Below are 22,226 nucleotides of genomic sequence, written 5' to 3'. Positions count from 1 at the left end.
CTTTGTGAAATCTTGGAAGAGTTTTGCTAGTTCAACCTTTGCTTAACAGAGGCTCTTCTATAAAATTCTTCACTGGTAGAACTCTCCACTTATGAGAAATTTATTTTCAAAAGAGGACATCCTTTTTTAAAAAATATTTTATTTATTTATTTTTAGATAGAGGGGAAGGGAAGGAGAAAGAGAAATAGAGAAACACCACTGTGTGGCTGCCTCTCATGTGTCCCGTATTGGGGACCTGGCCCGTAGCCCAGATATGTGCCCTGATTGGGAATTGAACTGATGACCCTTTGGTTTACAGGCCTGTGCTCAATCCATTGAGTTATACCAGCCAGGGCAAGGCTATCCCTTTTTTGAATTCCCATATTCATGAAAAAATATCCCTTTAATTTAAGTGAAAAATTTGTGTTGTTATAACTGTGACTTGATTTGACATACTGCGCGAACACTCACCGTCTACAGGGCATTGTGAGTCCACTCACTCATCCTCAGTTGACTTTCTGGATCTATCCAGAATAAATCCAATCCCCTTTCTTTCAAATAGTTGAAGTCTCCTATTATGGTCTCCTGAGTTCTCTCTTATCAAGCTTCGGCTGTACCAGGTTTTTAAATCCTTTCTCATATGATTTAGTTCCAAACTAATTGCTATTCTATTCATCTTTGAAAGAATTCCCCTTTGAAAGTATCTCTTAAAAAGGAATACCCAGCCCTGGCTGGCATAGCTCAGTGGATTGAGCATGGGCTGCGAACCAAAGTGTCACAGGTTCAATTCCCATGCCTGGGTTGCAGGCCATGACCCCCAGCAACCACACATTGATGTTTCTCTCTCTCTTTCTCCCTCCCTTCCCTCTCTAATAAATAAATAAATAAAATCTTAAAAAAAAAAAAAAAGGACAGGGCTCTCCTTCACTTAAAAAAAAAAAAAGGAATACCCAGTTCTGAGCAAAACGCAGGATGTAGCAGGTTATTACCAGGGCTGCCATACAGTTATACCGATTGTGCGTTGCACAATGGAGCCGACAAAGGTGGCATGGGGAAGCTGAATTCTAGCCTATGTGCCACCCAGCAAGCCACATGTCCTGGCTCAGGCCTCTGTCTACACTGAGGAAGGACCTCCACTTTCTCATTAGCACACAGGCATAGAATGAGCTTGCCAAGACCAAGTCAATTATTCTAACCCCTTCTCACCTTACACGCCTCCTAGCCTCTGTACGTCTGTAGAATACAACCTCATATTTTTCTATGCTGTTTTAGCAAGCATATCATTCATGCATTATTTTGACCTTGTGGCTAACAAAAGTCCCCAGTCTTATTTATATGAGCTTCTGTTAAGCCTGATTCCTGCTCTTGTACCTGACATTGATATATGTCATTGAAAGGATAAAAACTTTCTGCAACTTACCCAGATTTCTTCCACATTGACCTGAAGTCATTAATCAACACTCTTTTGGAATATTTTTTTTCCAACTAGCTGTTAAGCCATCTCATGCCTAGTCATTTTTCCATGTTCTTTAGGAGGCTATCTTGAAATGGCAAAATCTTTTGCTGAGCTTGTTATTTCATGTTCATGGTATTTCTCTGCAGCAACCAGGTTTGGAAAACCCTATCTAGGTAAACAAATATTAATTCTGGGTAATCATGTCTTCTTTTGAAGCAGCCACAATTTATGTGATATGCACATTAGAATTTAATTAAGGCTGGATATCAATCTCACCAGTTTCTGGAGTCTGTTTTCTTTCCTCACTGCTTATCTTCATCCCTTTTGAAAGCCAGGGCATTTATTTCTCTCTGGACAGCTGACATCTCTCTTGTTTTCCTTAAATCTTCAGGGGGACTCTGTGAAGGTATCTGACCAATTACTCCTTTTGTCCACCTGTTCCTCTTAACTCCTTTTCTGGAGCATCACAGCAACCACATCAGGGAGGCTAGAGGCCCCTGGAGGGTGAGTCTGTGTCTCTGTATTCCCCAGAAACCTCTAGGAGAGCAGGTGTGCAGCTTCCTTCTCAAAGTCATTGGAGAGATGTAAAGGGACAGGCTCCGGTGATGGTGGCCCGCTTCACTGTATCTTGTAAATATTAGGTTTGGTCAAGATGGTGGGTTTTGAGATTTTGTGAGAAGCCCTCATCTTTCTATGTTTCTTCTAATGTTTTTGCTCTTCTGAGGGTCCCCAGTCTTGCTGACTCTGTGTAACTTAGTATGGTGCTGTGTGAGTCACCTGAATGCCTCCAAGTGTTGGCATGTATAAAGGAAATGCCTCTTGTGTTTTCAGAAACTTGAGATTAGTAAGGACTCATTCTCATATCTGAGGAGAGGAACCAACTCCAGTCATAGCGGGCTTATTAGTATAAAAATACCCTTTCTATTCATTTATAGTTCCCCACTGCGTGAGAAAGTTGAATCGTTTGATCTCTACAGGTTACTGAAGGAAATCTCAAAGTGACTAGAAAATCAAGTTTGCCTGAGAGAGGAAGACTAAGCAGACTGTATTAGTCAGGATAGACTAGACTTTGCTGCAATAACAAATGACCTCCCAAACTAAGTGGCTGAAAGTAAGATTAATTTTCTCATCCCACTTACTTGCTCAGTGATTATTGGTTGGAGGCCTCTTTTTCATGGTACCATCCTTCTTCTGACAAGACTCAGGGCAATGAACAGCCATTGGGAGGGACAATGGTTGTTGCAAGGACAGAGAGATAGCAATATTTAGAAGTATGCGCTGGTTCTGAAACACACAACAGTTTTCTCACAGTTTGACGGCAAAAGTGAGTCCCTCTTACCTTTATATGGGCAGGAAGTACAGTTCCACTATGTGTCTGAAAAGAGACAAAACTAAAGTGTGTGAACAGGCAAAGCATTTAAAAAGGTTTTTCTGTTGATACAGAAGTAGTGGAATTGACAGATGCAAATTTTACCTCAAAAGCAAGATGGCTTTTTGAGGAGACCCAATTAGAATTCCCAAATTGTAGAGTTAAGAAAAAAATTGCTTTGCAAATTTAAAAATTCAGCAGACAATTGGGAAGGAAATAGTCTCTTCTGAAGACCAAATTAGATTCCTAGAAGATCAAGTGTAATAATTATCTTATAGCACAGAATAAAAATGCCAAAAAAGAGAAAATATTCAATAAAAATGTAAGATAGCAAGAAGACAGTTCAAGACACCTTGCAAATAAAAAAATAAGGAGAAAAAAGGAACAGATGGAGAAGAAATATTAATTTTTAAAAAAAGAAAAGAGAAGTTTCTTAAGATAAACACATGAAAGTTCTATTTGAAAACTATAATTAAGTTCCAGGTTGTTTTCATAAAGAAAGAAAGGTATGTGATGTACATGGGCAATCGTATACCGTGTATATATATGTACATATGCATACATATATCTACACATATTTGCACGTGTATATGTAAATATACATATGAATATACATGGAGATGTGTATGCCGTAGTTATAGATACATAATGGTGTAAGTATATATGTATTATACATATAACATATATATAATATTACATAATACACACACACATATACATACGCATGGGCCTGTACATGAGGGGAGACCCCCCAAAACCAGGATTATCTTCTGGAAGGTGGGCCTCCCCCACATGCTTCCCCCACTAGGTGAGTGTTCTAGGAACCCATATGTATCAGTGTAGCAGCTGGCATTATTGTAAGAGGGTGCTTTCGGCTTTGGTGAATTTTTTTGAAGACTCAACAACGCATTTGCCCACTTCTTGATGGCTGATTTACGAGTGCACCTGCCCACATTGCACTGAGCGTTCAGCAGTTTTGACCCAAAACGGCATGACCCCTGTCTCCCACCCTCCATATTGATCCCATCTCTCCCTGAGAGACTTTTTATGCTTCCTGAATGAAAAAAGTCCTCAAAGAGAAATGTTTTGCTGATGTGGAAGAGGCAAGACAAAAAACAGCAGAAGCACTAAAAGGCATGAAAATCGAGGAACTCAAAAATGTTTTGAGCAATGGAAAAAACATCTCGATAGGTGTATTGAATCAGATGGAGAGTACTTTGAAAGTGACTGAAGCTTAAAGAAGTAAGAATAAATATACAATTTATTATAAATAAATTATGGATTTATTTGGGTACCTCCTGGTGTATACTGGAGGACACATGGTGGGTATATGTATAATTTCTGTCTTCTGGTCAGTTCTGGATAGACAAGAAATTCTTCTAAGCTTCCAGACAGATAGAATGTATCTTTTAGTGGGAATAAAAACAGACCAGCACTAGCCCATAGCTCCTGAAGCTAGAAGACAGTGGGTTGTCGGGAGAAGAGGAGAGTGTCCAGGAATCTCATCTGATACATCACTCCTGAATCAGAGAAAGGACAGAAGCGTTCATCATGCAAAGCCTCAGACTGTAATCTCATCTTACACTGTATCTGTGAAAATATTTGATGAACTAACATAACCCAGTGAAAATTGAGCCGGAACAGACTTTCAAGACAGAGGAGAAAAGTGATGAACAGTGAATTTCACAATATATAGTTTGATATTTACTCATCAAAAATGCTCTATACATGCACTACTATGTTTTTTTTTTTTACCCAACTTATAAATGGGAAACAGAAACTGAGAGCCAACTGGCATTCGGAGTGGCACGGTGGGAATTCCAGCTGAAGCAGTTTGAGTACAGAGCCCGTGTTCTTACCTACCTGTCCCTGTGACTTTCCTGCAGCCTTGGTGCCTTAGACTGTTCGGGCTTGTATAACAAAATAGTGCAGACTGGGTGGCTTATAAACAAGGGATATTTATTTCTCACAGTTCTGGAGGATGGAAGTCCAAGATTAGGGTGCCAGCATGGTTGAGTGAAAGCCCTCTCCCAGCTGGCGGGCTTCTCTTTGGACCCCCAAATGGCAGAAGGAGCAAGGGAGCTCTCTTTAGTAAGGGCATTAACCCTACTCCTGAGGACTCCGCCCCCATGACCCCCGAAGGCTCTTCCTGCTACCTCCTCCTGCTACCTCCTCCTAATACCATCACAGTGGGAGTGGGGATCTCAGCATGTGAATTTGGGAAGGATCCAACCATTCAGAGCATTGCACTTGGGTTAGAGAGAACAGCTCAAGTAAAGTGGGAAAAGCAGGGGTTACAAAGGAAGAAGAGACACATTTGTCAACAAAACGTGTTTGACAAAAGATGACAAATGTAAAGTCTAAAGCTCAAAAATAGACTAGGAAAAAATATTTGTAACACATGACAGAACAGAGTTCATGTAACAGATATGATCAAATCCAAAGATATAAAAATTAAATAACTAAATAAAAATAGACAAAGTATATGAACAGGTCATTTACAGAATAAAGAATGCAAATTGCCAATAACAAAAATATCCCTCACTTCATTTGTAATGTGGGTAACACAAATTAAAACATCACTGGACCCCTGGCTGGTGTGGCTCAGTGGCTAGGTGCCAGTCTGCAAACCAAAGGATCACCAGTTTGATTCCTAGTCTAGGGCACATGCCTGGGTTGTGGACCAGGCCCCCGGTAGGGGGACTGCGAAAGGCAACCACACACTGATGTTTCTCTCCCTCTCTTTCTTCCTCCCTTCCCCTCTCTAAAAAGTAAATAAATAAAATCTTTAAAAAAATTATTGTAATATAATTTTGTACACTTTGGATTGGGTACAGTTACAAGCAGCCATAACATTCACTATACAAGTGTGACGGACTCTGTGATATATATACTTTTATATGCTTCTGGCCACAGTATAGATTTATATATTAAACAAAAATAACCTGGTGGTATACCTGAAAATTAAAAATATATACACCCAGTGAAACCCCATGAGAAGCACTGTCCTATGGAAGGCACAGCATATTTACATTGGGACATTGTTGTGCTGGTAAACATCTAACCATGGGCTCTCAAGAAAGAAGGAGAGGAAGAACGAGGGAAAGGAAAGAAGGGAGGGAAAGAAGGTAGGGAAGGAAAGAAAGGAAAGGAAGATAGGGAGTTTCTCTCTTGTAGCATTTGTCAGTTTCCATGCTGTAAATATTCCTACCACGACCAAGTTCAAACTACTAATACACAGAGTTGGAAAAAGGTGTTCACAATTGTAAAGGCATGCTCCGCCTCACCACTGTGTTACGAGAGGTGCACAAGAACCTTGATTATGACATGCCTGTGATCCCACAACATTTTTGGTATTCTATCTGTATCCTTAGACTTGTTAAAAAACATTTAATACTTCTGTAGTTTTTGACATCCTTATCAAAATTTTTAAAGAACTCAATTCACTAAGTGGTTTATGTTTACCCCATAATGTCTTTCTGTATTTTAAGATCTGATTTATTGGGTTCTGAAGTCTCAAACTCAGTCAAATGCTCCATTACTATTTCCTCATCATCTCTTAGATGCTATAAAGAAATCTGACAGCTCCATTAATAAAATGATCTTCAACACTCCAAGGTTGGCAGAGGAGTGATAGATAGCTCCGTTGCTGACCTTGGAGGATCTGTGATTGCACTAAGGGAGCAGTTGGGTTTTCTTTGAGTTTTAACTTCACTAGACCGCAAGCTCTGTGCAGGCAGATACCATGTTTCTCTTACTCTCCAAAGGTTCCAGAGGCTACTTCCTGGCACTTGGGAGTTCCTTAATAAATAATTAATCAGCTAGCAAATAAATAAAGAAGTAAATTTTCTCTTTGCCACACTCTCCCCTTTTCATTTGAAACCCACGATGACAGAGAAAGTGACAGCAGATTTGTTGGGGTCCTTCCGTGGTATGAACGTGAGCTAGACAGTTAGCTGAACTCACTCTACTTTTGTTTCTCTTTTTGCCTTGAGCTTAAAAGGACACCTGGAAGAAAAAGGCACTTAGGTTTCTTTATATTTTCCTAAAAACATCTGTGGTTCTTTCTTTGCTTCAGCCTTTCTGACACTCCCTCTGCCTCCTTCACACTGCACAATTTTTTTGTACTCACTCTCCCTTTGAAAATGGAAACTCATCAGAGAGCCTTCTATGCACCTCCCAGGTTCGTCTTGTCATTTAAAAATTGATTCCTGCTCTGGATGGTGTGGCTCAGTGGACTGAGTGCTGGCCTGCAAACCAAAGGGTCACCGGTTTGATTCCCAGTTGGGGACACATGTTTGGGTTGCAGGGCGGGGTCCTCAGTTGGGGGTGCTTGAGAGGCAACCACATATTGATGTTTCTCACTTCCTCCCTATCTTTCTCCCTCCCTTCCCCTTTCTCTAGAAATAAATAAATAAATAAACCCAATTCCGGTTATATTCATTTGAATCTTTATGATGGCATTATCAGAATTTCCTTTTGCCTCATTTCAGCCGTTCTCATTTTTAATTTCTCAAGCCACGTTGTCATGGTTCTATTTGTTTTGGTCTGATGAGCAAAGAACCTCTGGTTTCCCAGCATCGTTAGTCTCCTGGACATGGTGTCACTAGATATTGGACTGTTTTCCTCAGTTTTATAGCCTCCCTTTGTTCCTCACCTCGAAAGCCCTTGGGCTGTAGTATATGGGACAGACATTTCACTGTCCTTTCACAGCTTAATGATGTAGGTAGTGTTTGCTGACTGCCCACATGTCTGTCTGAGTCAGTATTGCCTATTTTATTATAAGCTCCTAGGAATACACAAATGTCAAAGTGTCTAACAGTGCAATTCCTTTGGGCACTTCAGTGCTGTGTGTGTTTGTGTGTGTGGTGCATGCATGTAAAGAAAATATTCTAATCACATGTTTCTAAAGGGAAGGTCTGAAATAGATTGGTATTTAAGTAATCCCAAGCCCTTTTAAAATAGTGCCGTGTCTGTGAGCTGTGTGCTAGTGAGCTATGAGCTGGTGAGCTAATCAGGGCAGCAGCTACGGAGGGTTGTGGAATAAACCTTAGAGTAATACACAGAGTGGCTCCTGAATAACATTGAAAAACTCTTTTGCAAATTAGAAATCATCTATAAGAGGGTTCACAAAATTTGCCGTATCTGTAAGGTGTCTATTTTATCCCTTTTGCAAAAGATGTGCAAGAGAAAAGGAACTAGGAAACTTGGAAAGGGACAGAGGGTAGATTCTGTGCTGAGTAGTCTACCAGACAGGAGTGATGCCTCCTCCTGTCAGCTGCAATGTGAGAGAAAGTGAGGGCTTAAATGTGAAGGGAGGCCACATGGGGTGTAGGCACTCATAGTGCTGGATAAGTGGTTTTGAGCAAAGAACTGCACCCGAAGCACACACATGCACACATGTGCAAACACATATCCAAGAAAGTTAGGATAGCATGAGGCCCAGTCAAATTGATGCTTATGATTGTGCTTAGATTAAGTGATGACTGGTAAGAGTGTAAGATTTGTAAACATGGTACCTACTTGTACGTAGGTGTTTGAATTTCTTTTGCTCTTGCTCTGAGTGTTATTTGACTAAATATAAAGAAAGATGATTATTTCAATAAACAGGTATATTTTATGGAAAAAAACTTCACCAAAGCAGAATGATTGCGCTATTTAGAGTCTGTTTTAGCCCTTGACACCATTGTCAAGTCACGACAGCTCAACTTGCAAATGACTGTCTGAACTGTACATTGGATTTAGGAAGAAGTAGCCTCATTTTGTAAAATCATGCCCACAAAAGGACAGCAAACTTCATTGTCATTGACTCTAACAATCTCTTAAGGAGCATATAAACTCAGCCAACAATGTCTATCTTGAAATCTGTGGCCTAAACACTCTACTGTCTGAGCTCATGAGACAGAACTTCAGTCTCCATGAGCCCGGATTCTTCACTGAGTTCTTCTCTGCTTCACCTGCGAAAATGGATGTAGTCTTTGTCTTTTGCCAGATTTCCAAGGGGATATGAAGAATGAAGTCTTTCAAACTCTACAGAACATATATAAATAATCATTTTAATTGAATACTCTCCTTGGGCAGACAAATAGGCCCTGCGATTTGACAGATTCCTTTTTGTCTCCATTACCTACGATGGAAATGCATAAATCCTACTCTAACCAGCTCATATGTTAATATCTTCAACAGGATCCTGATAGATCTGCCAGCCTAGATGGATGTGATTTCTAACCAGCTTCCTGTTCCACTTGTGTACCAAGCAAGGAGGGCAAGGCAGGTCCAATTTGGTCAGATCTCCCTTGTCAAGCATAGCAACGAGTTCATTTCCACTTTCCCCTATGAGAGTACTCAGCAGAATCTTAAAAGGTTGACGTGTTTTAAAACGATGACCAGATATGAATTCGGGCCATAATTCACTTCAACAAATTGTTATGAGAACACCTACTAAGCATAGGCCATTTTACTAGGTGTTCGCTAGGGGAAATGTTTCCAAATGCCAACGATACTTGGTCCCTTCTCTCAAGGAGCTTCCAATGTAAGCTCCAGAGTAAGGAAGTAAATGCATACATATTTAATACCACTAAAAACAAATTATGGTGAGGCAGAGCATATTACCAAGGACAGATCAATTCTATCTGTTAGAATAAGTAAATAGAGAAGATAATTTGAGGCAAGACTTGAGGAATTTAAAATGTGTAATTATTATTACTTGTGCAGTTTTAAAGCTAAGGACCTACCTAGATAAAAATTGCCATGGCTGGTGTGGCTCAGTGGATTGAGTGCTGGCCTGCAAATCAAGGGGTCGCTGTTTCGATTCCCAGTCTAGGACATATGTCCTGGTTGTTGGCCAGATCCCCAGCAGGGGTGTGTGGGAAAGGCAACCACGCATTGATGTTTCTCTCCCCCTCTTTCTCCCTCCCTCCCCCTCTCTTTGTCCCTCCCTCCCCCTCTCTAACAATAAATAAATAAAATCTTTAAAATAAAATAAAATTAAATAGAATAAAAATGGCCACCCAAGATTACCATCTGTTGAATTGTAATGGGTTGGGTCAGTGCCTGACCCCAGTTATTATTCATTAAGTCTTTAAACAAATGAGAAACTTGGGGAATGTGAGAGAAGCAGCAGAGGAAGGCAGCTCTGAGAGAAGGACCAAGACTCTCTATAGGTCTCCCAAGTGCCTGGTTAAATGGAGACACTGTGTGTGCTTAGCATAGACTTTCTGAATAGACAGATCTCAACATGATGGTCATGAGTCTGAATGTGAACTTGAGAGAGAAGGGAAGATTTTATGTAATAGGTTGTAACAGGAGACAAGATGTGAAGAATAGATGAGAACAAAGGAAATGGAGTGTGCGAGCACACACACACACACACACACAAAAGCAGGTGAGGAACCAATTTTAACAGATCAGGCTCTCTTTTCAGGATTACATTTAAAGGGAACTTTATGTTTTGAGAACGATCAGCTTTGTTGATTCTTTACAATAATATCTCTTGCCTGGAATTCCAAACATTTTATGCAGTTTGCTTTCATAGGAGATAATGTTGGATTCTTGAGTGTTTTACCTTGACAGTGTTGATGTACATCAGCCGTGTTTACTCAGACAGTGGCTTGAGAAAATTTTGCTTCCCTTTTAAATAGGATAACATTCTTTTCCTGCAGGTGTCAAACACACTCTGTTTATGATCATGAGGTTGTTGGTTTCAGGACAGTCAGAAGAAAAGGGAACATAATTCTAATTTTACATAATGAATTAGAATGAAGGTCGTTTAACAAATAAGATTTCTTAAAAAGAAAATTAGTTGATTCTTTGGCTTTCATTGAAAAGTATACACCATCCTTTGGATTTCATATAATAGAGAGTCTGTTCGTATTTTTCCCTTTGCCTCTTTTCCATTATTCAATAAAGACAGCCATATCAACTTCATCAGTCATTAGGAGCAACAACAAAAATAACAGCAGCCTATTGGCTGATATCGAATATACTGGTGAAGTTAATATGGAGAAAGAGCAATGTATGAGCCGAGAGTTGAAGAGAAACTAGAACTTCATGGAAAAAATTGCTGGTCAGGAGTCAGGAAATCTGTTTATTGATTCTGGCTTTGCTAACTCCTGGCAGAGACTTGATTACATGGTCTTTTTCTCTGGATCTCTGTGTCCATGTTGGTAGAAATTGGGATTTAGAAATGTGTCTCATGGTTACAAATAATGATAACAACAGACACTTACCAAGCACTTACTCTCTGCCAGGCACTCTGCTATGCCCCTTGCTCATATTAATTCACTTAGTTCACTCAAAGGACAGCTCCTCTGAGGTAAAATTGTCATCTCAAATTCTCGGCTGAGGGAATAGAGACATAAAGCATATCATGGTGTGATATGCAGGCATGCACTGAGTGCTTTTCATGTATTTAGTTCATTTTAATATAATTCTCATAAGAGCCTTGTAATCTAACCCCATTTACACAGAAGGAAATGGACTCCAGAAAGCAGAGTGATTTGGCTACCTTCTTCCTGTAAGAACATTGCACATCCAGGACAATATATAGGTTTCCTGGCTCCAAGGCTGATAGCCTTCCACTATACCCTATTTACACTGAAACCATTGGAACTGGACCTTTTCCATATCTATAATGTTTATCCCCAGAAGAAACATAGGGATTTCACAAGTTATAAGCCAAATGTGGCCCATGGTGATGTCTTATTTATGTGCATGGTGACTTCAAAGTTTTGTAGTTGCCAACATTTTAATGTTAAGAACCTTCCCAGAAATCATCTAGATTTCTGGCTTCTCTTGGAAAATGAAAAGACCTGCTGTCCCTGGACTGCTCTCTCTATGGCAGTGACCACTGGAACAGTCCTGGGCTCTCAGGTTTTACATGGTGCCCGCCCAGCCCTCTTCATTTGTCTTCATTTGATACCTCTGGGGACTTGTGTTCAAATGCGTCTGTGACTTCTGGATTCAATTAAAAATTTCCCCTTCCCCAACATCAAGGAATTTAAAGGTGTGCTGTGTGGCTTGGCCAGTTGGTTAGTCTGCAATCAATGGGAAGGGAAGTCCTAGTGGCGTGGTTTCTATTTCACAGGGTTTTCACAGACAGAGCATTTCTCCAGTGTAGTGACATTTCAAAATCAGGAAGGCGAGCCGAGTCATAATTGGTCCTGTCACCATTTGGGTTTGTAGCTGGCACCTCATGTGTTTGCCCTGGTTGAGTAATCTGTTTGCATCTGGGTAGACCACACACAGACAAATGTGAACTCTGTTTATATTCATTTCCTGCCTGGGAACTTGGTTCCTCTGGGTCACAGCTTTGGAACCATTGATAGATTGGAAATTTACTGGTATAGACTTGGAGGCAAAATCTTACTTGAACCCATGTTGGGAGCTATCCTTAATAACCTTCCTTGGGCTTCAGCTAAGGGGACTTTGGAGCAATTGTATAAGCATCGTGTCTGAATATGAGATACTCAGTGGAATCAAGATGTTTAGTACAGTTGACTGTTGAACTGCCAAGCCTCAGTGCAGTTGCCAGGGTTTTAGGATGCCAGGCCTCAGTGCAGTTCAAAATGTGCATGTAACTTTGACTTCCCCAAAACGTAACCACTAATAGCCTACTAGAAACCTTATGGATAACCTAAATAGTTGATTCACATGTATTTTGTATGTTATATGTGTTATATACTGTATTATTACAATAAAGTAAGCTAGAAAAAAAGAAAATGTTATTAAGAAAATAATAAGAAAGAAAAAATACATTTATAGTACTGTACGTATTTATTGGAAAAAATCTGTGTTAAGTGGACCCATGCAGTTCAAAACCCTGCTGTTCAGTGGTCATCTGTATTTCCATTTTACAGATGAGATGATCGAAACCTAGAATTGTTCAGTTATATAAGCTAGACAATTCCACATTACATATCATCTATACCTCTCACTAATGAGCAGAATTCGCTATTATTTTCTGGGTCCTCTCCCAGGCAAGTCAAGAAGCCCCACTCTCAGAATTCCTGAAGAAAGACAGATTCACCACCCCTTCTCCATTCCACATGAGCAGCAATCTGCAAAGGGCCAAAAGAAAAAGGATCAAGTTGAGAAGACTGATAACTCTTAGAGCTGCTCTGTGCTAGTCCTGGCACCAACCACAAAGGATCCCTAAGGCCACCTTCCCCATTGTGATAATCTGGCAGAATCTTTGCAGGATTGAAATCCATAATATCTTATTCTTAACCACCACCTTCAGCCAGTGGGCTACAGGTAACACTGGGGGAAGAGTACAAGAGAAAATACTGGAAATCCTCTCAGAGGAGACTCATTGGCATCATCTTCATCAGGGACACTTCTCTGGATCCCATCCTCAAAAGCCTGGGGGAGGTCTAATGGAAGTTTGATGGCACTGCACACTGTCTTCTATTGCAGTGAGCATCAGATATTTTATTAGAAATCATAGTCGCCTGAACTCCATCTCCAGCTCTCTCCTAGGCACTATGAGACTTACAGAAGGAACATGCAAAGTAACAGCTTCCAATTCCACAGAGTTTATGCTCCAGTTGCTAAAGTCAAGCATGTGTGTAAAAATGTTCAAAGAGGAGCTTGTAGTCTTTGTTGAGAGATTGTGAAAACACTCTCCACAATAAATGACCCCTTGTCCATTCCTGGTTTACAACACACAGAAACAGTCAAGGATGAAAGCAACATTGGGGAGAAAGAAAAGAATTGTTGTAAAATTAAGGTGAGGAGATGTTAAACTGCCTTAGGAGTGAAGACTAGGCAAAGTTAGAATTGACTTCAAATAAGCCACCCTTTAATATCTAGCTACTTTAGACATTGAGAAGACCATCAAGGAGCCATGTTTCATGTTATAACTTTCTTCAGGTTAAATTGTCAATGATATGTTCTATGCACACTTGAGCAGAATTTGGAATAGTACAGAGTATCTTTTGATGTGGACCCCGGCTCGTGGGGTCCGCCACATTGTGGATGAGATACGAGACAAATTCACACGGACTACCAAATCCGGTGGAGGAAAAGGAACAACATGGCTTTTTCTCTCAAGGGGAACAAGAGCCTCGGCCTCTGCTATGACAGGCCTTTATTTCTTTTTTTTTTCTGAGCACATTACATAATGGTCCTCATTTACTATGCACAAGTTGGCTTTAGGTGGTTACCTTTTACAGAAAATAAAGGAGATGATGCTGCTAATCACATCACAGAAGAAGGATATTTGCAAATGAAAAGGGAAAAGTGGCTGAACTGGTTACACTCATCTTGGGAAGGTTTGCATGGATTTTAGGAAGTTACTTTGCAGTAAATGTTTGCTGCCTCAATTCAGGGTGAGGGAGTTTTAGCAAAAGCAAGTCTCAAAGCAGCCTAGGTACATTGCAGGCCTGAATCCCCATGGGAGAACCTATCCGTGGGCATGGGTCCTGTACATCTCTGAGTGGGAGCTGGGCCCATGCCACGCAGAATGCTCTCCTACAATTTTTAACATGACTCTTAAGAACGTTCTGAAGTCTTCCTCCTGTGTTGGTGACATGTGGTGTCATTTTCATGGCACATGCATGCAAAGAACCCAGAGAGCAAATAACCCCAATGGAGTGTTTCCTCTTTCACTTTTGCCATGGTTCTCTTTCAGTTGGCCTGCAGCTTTGAAGGTGATGCCAATTAAACATTCCGCTGGCATTGTATTTCTCATATGTGAAAAATTTTGCAGTGAATTTCTCCCAAAATAACGTGCAAAATACTTTTGAATTGCCTGGATTATCTAGAACTTCACTCTCAGACTCCATTGTTCTGGCTGTCCATTGTTGGGACTGTTTTCACTGTATTTAGGTAATACACCAGTCATTTGTTTTCAGACAAAATTTATCTGGCTGGCAGATGAAGCATTTCTATGTGGCTGGGGGCAGAAGGTAGAAGAAGACCATGAGAGCACACTGTATGTGCCTTTGTAGTTGGTGCTTAAAGGTCTCTAATCTTCATTGTCCTTCCCCTTCCACACCGTCCTTAATTCTGGCTTCTTTCTGGCTATGTGACAGCTGTTTATTATTCTGTTTGCAGTTCATTTCTGGATGAGTTACCCATTGCTCTGCCTACTTGTCATTGTTGTGGCTTCTTCAAGTTCCCATGTGACAGGGGGAATAAAACAACAAACCAGTCTGGGCTTTGTAAAGGGCTGGACTTTCCATTCACATTACAATTATTTTTAGAAAGCTGCTATAGAATTTAAGTTTCCTCAAGCAGAATGATTTACATAAAGCCCTATTTTGGTGCGATTTTCTCAGATAAAGCCTTAGAAATGTTTTCTTAGAATCCTGTAACTGGTGTGCAGGTGTGCATCCTACTACACCCTGCACACCAAGAATGTAGCAGAGTCCCTGTGAGGTGTTGGTGCATGAGATTTCCAGTGGCTGTTGGCTCTGGAGGCCCTCGAGTCACCCAGGAAGGGCTGAAAGAATATTACAGTGAACTCTTAGCAGCCGAGTTGGGGATGTGAAGTGATCTGTTTAATCCATACCTTATCTGGATTGTCCATTGAAAAGGCTTAGAAACTAATGCAGTGATACTCAGCTCTAAAATAATGTGGAGTGTCAGTTTACCTTTCTTTGATTCAGAAGGTCCTTTGGGATCTTTGTATCCTGGGGGAGTAGTCAATAACAATTCCAGGTCTAGAATAATAGTAGACAGAATGTCTGAAAAGCCAGGCTTTATTCTCCTTAGGAAGGGCTAGGCAAGTGAAAAGGGCATTAAGGTTCTTGGGTCCAGGAGAAGCGTGAGAGCTGAATGCAAAAGTGGGCGAGTTATAGTTAGAGATACTGATATTCACCACTGTCTGCCTTTGCCAATAGCCCTTAAAGGTTGGAAGATATCAGATGGGTCAAGGTAAGGCCTCCTCCTCTTTACCTGTTTTGGTCCCTCACCTATTAGCACCCAATTCTGTGATGTACTTTGAAGTGCTTAATTAATCAGAGGGCTACTGGTTTTCAGCAAAGGCCCAGAATTTTCTGGAAAGGTGTCTCTGGGATGGACCTGACACTGACCCATCTAGCTCATCCAGCTCAGTTTGCCTCTGACTGGACCGTTACTCTGAAATAGGCTAAGAGAATGTATCTGATGATGCAGCATCTCCCATTCTGTTGGCCTGGAGGGCTTATTAGCACATGCCATGTGACTCTGGTGTCCTGATTTGGTGCCCTGTCACAGTGCCAGCTTCCATTCTGGGCTTCCAGGCCCATCCTGCAAAGGGTTGAAAATAGCATCACAATTTCCTTGTCTTAGGAGCTTTCTCAACCTTGACAAACCCATGGGACAGATGGACCTGAACTTTATGGCCTCTTGTCTGTCAGCTCTGATTGAGTATTCACTCTACAAAGCATCATGCCAGGCATCATGGAAAATTAGAGAAGAAGGAAGACATGTACTCCTGGCCTTTGAACATCTTATCAGCTTACAGGATGACAGAACCAGCACAAAGCAAAACACATGAACACTCAAATGTCAGCTGGACATACGAGGTCTGTCTGGAAAAAGTCCAGCCATTGTTAATATAATGAGAAAAGTTTGCACAACATGAATGTAAACTGGCAGCCAAGGAGAGTGGCCTGAAATGAGCACATGTGAATAATGACGATTTCACTACACTAATCAGTGAGGGTGGTAGATGCTGTTGAGTGAGCATGTATGCTATGTGGCCATCATTCCAAAATGACTGAGCAAGTAGAGCAATGAATCTGCATCAAATTTTGTATTAAACTGGAATATTTCTCTGTGGAAACTATTCAGATGATTCAGAAGGCTGTAGCTATGGGCAACTGGTAACTGGCAGTTTCATCATGACAATGTGCTCGCTCATGTATCACATCTTGTGCAGAGTTTTTTTTTGTGAAACATCGAATCACCCAGGTGACTCAAACCCTCTGTAGTCCAGATTTGGCACGGTGCAACTTCTGGCTTTTCCCAAAACTAAAATCACCTTTGAAAGGGAAGAGATTTCAGACTGTCAGTGAGATTCAGGAAAATATGATGGGACAGCTGATGGTGGTTGGGAGAACTGTGTGAGGTCCCCAGGTACCTACTTTGAAGGGGACTAAGGTGCCATTGTCCTGTGTACAAGGTTTCTTGTATCTTGTATCTTTTTCAATAAATGTCTCCATTTTTTCATATTACATGGTTGGATACTTTCTAGACAGAACTCCTATATCATTTGTTGTCCATAAATCCAATTAATGTGGCCTGGGAATATATAATATTAAAGTTTTTTTCTGAAAAGACTCAAGTGACTGGAGCCGGGAAAGGGTGGTTTCCTAGTGTCTAAGTTTTTGTTCACAAGGAATGACCCTGAGACAAGGATCTGAGAGCAAGCAGCTTATTTGAGGTATTGGAAACACCAGTAAGAGGAGAGGGAAAGGAAGACGGGGGAAGTAGGCATCTAACAAAGCATGTGTCACTAAGTCAGCTGTGGACGACTGTCGACAGTGGAGCTCAAGCCTATGGGGACATTCTGGGGAACAGCTAAGTACACGCATCTCAAAATTAATTCCCAGATCTGTCTGACATATTGCTTCAGAAGGCCTTGCACCCTAGGCTTTAGTAAACACTCCCAGAAAAGACACTCATATGTTGGTCTTTGTTAATGGAAAGTCCATGTGTCTTATTTGATTTTAGCTGCCCTGGCCGATGTGCCCAAGAAGGAGCTCCTAGAGGCTGAACCTCAGGGGCTAATTACTCTCTACCATACCACATTACATGGTTTGATGTGCTCTATTTCTTTTTTCTATCCAGTATTTAGAGGCTGAGCAGAAAAGATCCATAATAGAAATGTCAGAATATGTTGATAATTTATTGATAGCTTTTATCTGGGGAAAGATGTAGGGCATGCTGATGCATTCTTATGCACCCAGTAACACAGTTTGTCCGTGGAGGGGAAGGGTGGATTAAGTTGGCGCCTGTCAGGACACAGAAGCTACGTCGGTTCCTTTAACGGAAGGAATTACCATGGAGACTTGGTAGCGGAAGAAAAAGTGTTTCTGAACCATTTCAGGCTGGGTCTGAAAATTAAACTGACAAAAAAACAGATTCACAGGAGAAAAGCATAGAGTTAGTTAATATATGTTTTCTGTGTCACGGAGTCTTCATAATAAGGAAATGAAGGTCTGAAGAAACAGCTAGACCTGTGTATTTTTATGTGGGCATGATGAAGAGTGGCTTGCCTTGAGGAATGGGAGAGGCTAAGGGGTCGGGGTAAGTATAGTGACCTGGGTAAACTTAGAAGGTCTGTTAAGGTTCTTCTTGGTGTCCCATTGTCTTTGGAAAGAAGGCTGCTCCTTTTCTGAGGGTATAAAAAGGGCATTTTTCACATGAGGCTCTTATGACCTGTTTCAGGGGAGAAGGATGACGGGGGAGGAGGTCAGAGTGAACCTCCAGCCTCAGCTGTTTTCTCAAACTCCTCCACCTTCAAATAGTCAAAATGCCAAGGGGTTATATTTGGGGGTGGTAGGGCCTGAACACCATTACTTGTTATTCAGGTTATTGGACAGTCCAGGAGATGCAAAGGGATGCTGAGGTTCACAGAGACAGTAAATGGCAGGAAGTCGCTATACTTTTAGGGCTGGGGGAACAAAGGGAAGACATCAGGATAATGAAAATGTAAATACTTGAAGAAGGGGATCCCAGACCTTTGAGGAGGGAGCACTGGCTGGCTGGCTGTGCTGGAGTCTCTGAAGGGGGCATCAAGACACCGATGCTGGGCATATGGAGAAACTGCACCATGGAATCAGTTGCTCTTACTGGAACCAGTTGCTGCTCCCAGGGTGAAGAGTTCTCACTGAAGAGTAGGAAGCAAGTCTTCCTGCCTCTGATCTCAAGTTGGAAGCCCCCCACCCCAGCAGACCTAAAAGGAAAGCCACTGGCCCAGGACAGGTATAACTTGTAGAGTCCCAGCACCAATACCACTAAATAGAGCAAGTTTGGAAGAGAGACAATTAAATTAAAAACCAGCTCAGAGGTCCTGACTGGGTAGTTCAGTGGGTCAGAGCATCATCCCAATGTACCAATGCTGTGGGTCGATCTCTGGTCAGGGCACATGCAGGAATCAACCAATAAGCACATAAATAAGTGGAACAACAAACTGATGTTCATCTCTCTCCAAAATAAAACAAACAAAAAATAAAACAAAACAAAAAAACAACTCAGAAAGAGACCATACACATGCGCCTCCACACCAGAGGAGAAGGAGAGAGAGGGGAAGAGAGAGCATGCGTATTAGAGTGGGCTGGCAAGAACAAGCATGTATCCAAGAGCTGGCTGGGATTAGCATTGCTACTCAGTTATAGAAATAATCATAATAATAGCCCATGCATAAGAATTTGGTTCAGGGGAGAATAATATAAAGGACTCTTATTTAGCTGGGGGTAAGGTGGTGATTAAGCTCTAAAGTCAGGGCATTCGGGAAAAATCAGATGTAAACATGGGAATTACGTACTAAGAGTAGCAGTCTGTTGAGAAAACAGATTGGTGTCTCCTCTCATGCTCATTCTGTGAGGTACCTAGGAGCACTGAGTGGAATGCGGGGTGGGGACCTCACCCCTGCCCTATTTATATTATCACTTTCTCTTAAGAGGAGAGTAGAAAATAAAAGTAGACTGTGTACTACTTCAGGTTAGATATTTTGCATGCATTATTCATTTCAATGCAAAAGCCCCATGAGACAGGTGATATACTCCTTATGTTATGGATGTGAAAAAATGCTAAAGAGGTTATTAAAACTAGCTCAGCAACACAGAGCTGGTGCAGGGTGAGAGCTGGCCTTCTAACCCTGGCCCTATTACAGATCCCATGTGTGGCATCTTGATGTCTAAGGACAGGGAAGATACCACTTTTTCATGTTGAACTAATAGTATAAGGCAGAATAAAAAAGTATAGATACATTGCCCTAGAAGTAAAGAGGACAAAGGGATGACTCCTAACTGAGAGGGTCATGACAGTCTCCTGTGGAGCAGTAACATTTGAAATGGAGTTCGAACGTGGGTAAGCTGTGGGCAGGTGGGATGCAGGGAGGAAGATTCCCGGTAGGGGAAGGAGCACAGGCAAAGACTCTGGCAGGGTGAAGATACCATGAGGAGTTTGCCGTGATGGACCAAGAAGGGGCATCTGCCTGGGTGGGAAGGAGTGCTTTGCCACCAGCATTGCTTAGAATTACCAGTATATGGTCTCAGTCAAAAGCAGACTTAAACTTACTCTTAGTTTTCTTATTCCTTTTAAATTCTTGACAATCTGCTCTCTTACTTATGCGTGCCCAGGACCGACCATTCCCACCAGCCCCTGCCCTTTGTTATGCCACTGGTAACTGGCTTTGTTGGGATAAGTTCTCTTGAATGCCTTGCTCTCTGTGCCTCACTCGGTAGCACTCCGAGTTCTTCTGATTCTCAGCCTGTGGTCCTCCCTGGTGTGTTACCCACCCTGTGTTCTGGAGGAGACAGGCCCATCTGTGATGGACAAAGGGACAGCCCTGGGTTTCTCATGAGTTTGGGGAAAGGAGGGTCACACATGGAGCCAGGTGTCTGGCATGCTCCATTTCTGCAGCTCTTCTGCCCCAGGCCTGTCTGGGATAGACACTCTCTCCAGCATCTGAATAATGCTTTAGCGCCAACAAGCCATGCTAGATTGACCCAGAGGGCATGGACCACAGACAGGCCTGGAGGAATCTTCTTAGAGACTTGTCACTTGGTGAGAAGTCGAGAGTTTGAAGTTGAAGATTGAAATCACTGAAGACAAGACCAGGTGGTTGTTGATATTCCTGCTGCCCCAGCCCCCGCCCACCCCCTGCCCACCACCCCAGGGCAAAGGAAGAAGGAGGACCTCCTGCTAATTTTCAACTGCGTTTTGCTCTCTGTTATGTAGTATTTCGGTGACAAGATCCACTGAGGAGAGTTGGGGCGAGGCTGGCTGAGGTTGTCAAGGAGCTGTTTTGAGTTCAGGGGCCCGCATGGCAATGGAATGATGCTTCCTGACCTTCCAGACCTTTGAGACCTCTGGGCGGTCTTAGAAATCACCTCAAGCCTTCCGTGGAGGATACAAGCGCCTGGGGGAGTTCCAGGGAAAGGTAGCAGGTAGAGTATCCTTTCTGACTTTTATTCTCTCTCGTCCTCTCTCCCCTCCTTCCTGTGTGCCTCTTGCTCTGTTGTGTCTCTTTCTCCTCAAGATTCCACAGACCAGTGATGCATGGGTTATTTATGTTTTGTTCTTTTCAACAGAGATGTCATGGGCTACAAAGTGATGGGGTACTCCAAAGAGCTCACTACGAGCTTTCAAAGATGCCAAGCCACCGGCTGCTCTAAAGTAGAAAAAATCACCGTTCCGGAGAGGCTGCAGGAAACGAGCCTGGAGGAGGTGAGGAGACTTCACTCTTCCCTCTGCCCTTGACTCCATGGACGTTTAGCCATCCCATGGTTTGGGCCCAGGACTGATAGGCTTTCTCCTATATGTCCTTTCACAGGCTCTGTTTTGGCCAGAGGACACACCACCTTCTCTGCTGTCCTGGGGAACTGCTGAAGGACATAGAGGAAGATGCTGCCACTCCCCGGGACAGAAACACAGCAGCTGGGACCAAGAAGCACCTCGTGCGGAACTCGAGGCAGCAGCCCTTCCGACGAAGATCTCTGAGCTGCCATTCCCATTGGACTGTTTTCGCTTTGCCATCATCTGCATACCACACAGTTCTGGATGTTTTTGATTAGTTGGCTTTCTTTCTTCTTTTTTTTTCTCCTTGTCTTTTCTTTTTCTTCTTTTGGCCCTGGGAATTGTAAGAAAAGAATTGCTTTAGAAAGTATAATTGTTGCTGACATTAGCCTTGTTTATGAGCAAATTCTGTCACTGGGGATTTTCTGCTTTGCAATCCCAGGTTACCTAGTAAATGGGGCTGCGTGGTGTGATTTATGTAGTACTGATCCTTAGATTAAAAATACATTTTCTTTCTTGTTTTTTTTTTTTTTTTAAGTTTGAATTCAGGTAATGTCCTGAATCACATTTGCTTAGCCACTGAAGCGATCTCAATGTGGTATCGCTTGTATTTGAAATATAATCAAACCTATATTATACCAGGGGCTCTTGCACACTATTTTTTATATATATGTTATGCTACAAAGAAACACAGACCTAATAGGTTAAAATTTAATCCCTGCCTGATCCTGCAGCTAGAATGGGGGAGAAATTATACACATCGCAAATGGCTTCAGACACCCTGAATAGAAGCTAACTGACAGTAAGTGGGTGGTTTCGAACTGCCCTTTTCTAAGGCAAAGCAGGAACTGGAGACCAGCCGCCCTCGTCAACAGTGTGCCTCAGGTGTCTCTGTAGCTCTGCCCCTTTGGGTGGGATTAGAGAACAAGACATGCCTCTCTGTCTGGGTTTCCGGGAACCGTGTGCTAT

General features: G+C 42.0%; 1 protein-coding gene across 1 annotated transcript in view; it reads left to right on the top strand.

Moving 5' to 3' along the window:
* The window catches only part of LOC118501813, a 164,447-nt gene extending 142,673 nt beyond the window's left edge, over window positions 1-21,774 (top strand). Inside the window, exons 5-7 of the mRNA XM_036031511.1 lie at window positions 20,700-20,908; window positions 21,053-21,188; window positions 21,295-21,774. Coding sequence (XP_035887404.1) covers window positions 20,700-20,723 — 24 coding nt within the window. The 3' untranslated portion in view covers window positions 20,724-20,908; window positions 21,053-21,188; window positions 21,295-21,774. The remainder of the gene's footprint in view (window positions 1-20,699; window positions 20,909-21,052; window positions 21,189-21,294) is intronic.
* The last annotated feature ends 452 nt before the right edge of the window (window positions 21,775-22,226 follow it).

This window comes from Phyllostomus discolor, chromosome 7 (assembly GCF_004126475.2).
Source record: "Phyllostomus discolor isolate MPI-MPIP mPhyDis1 chromosome 7, mPhyDis1.pri.v3, whole genome shotgun sequence".
NCBI lineage: Eukaryota > Metazoa > Chordata > Mammalia > Chiroptera > Phyllostomidae > Phyllostomus > Phyllostomus discolor.
Note: the sequence above shows the minus strand (reverse complement) of the source record. Positions and strands in the feature narration are given on the sequence as shown.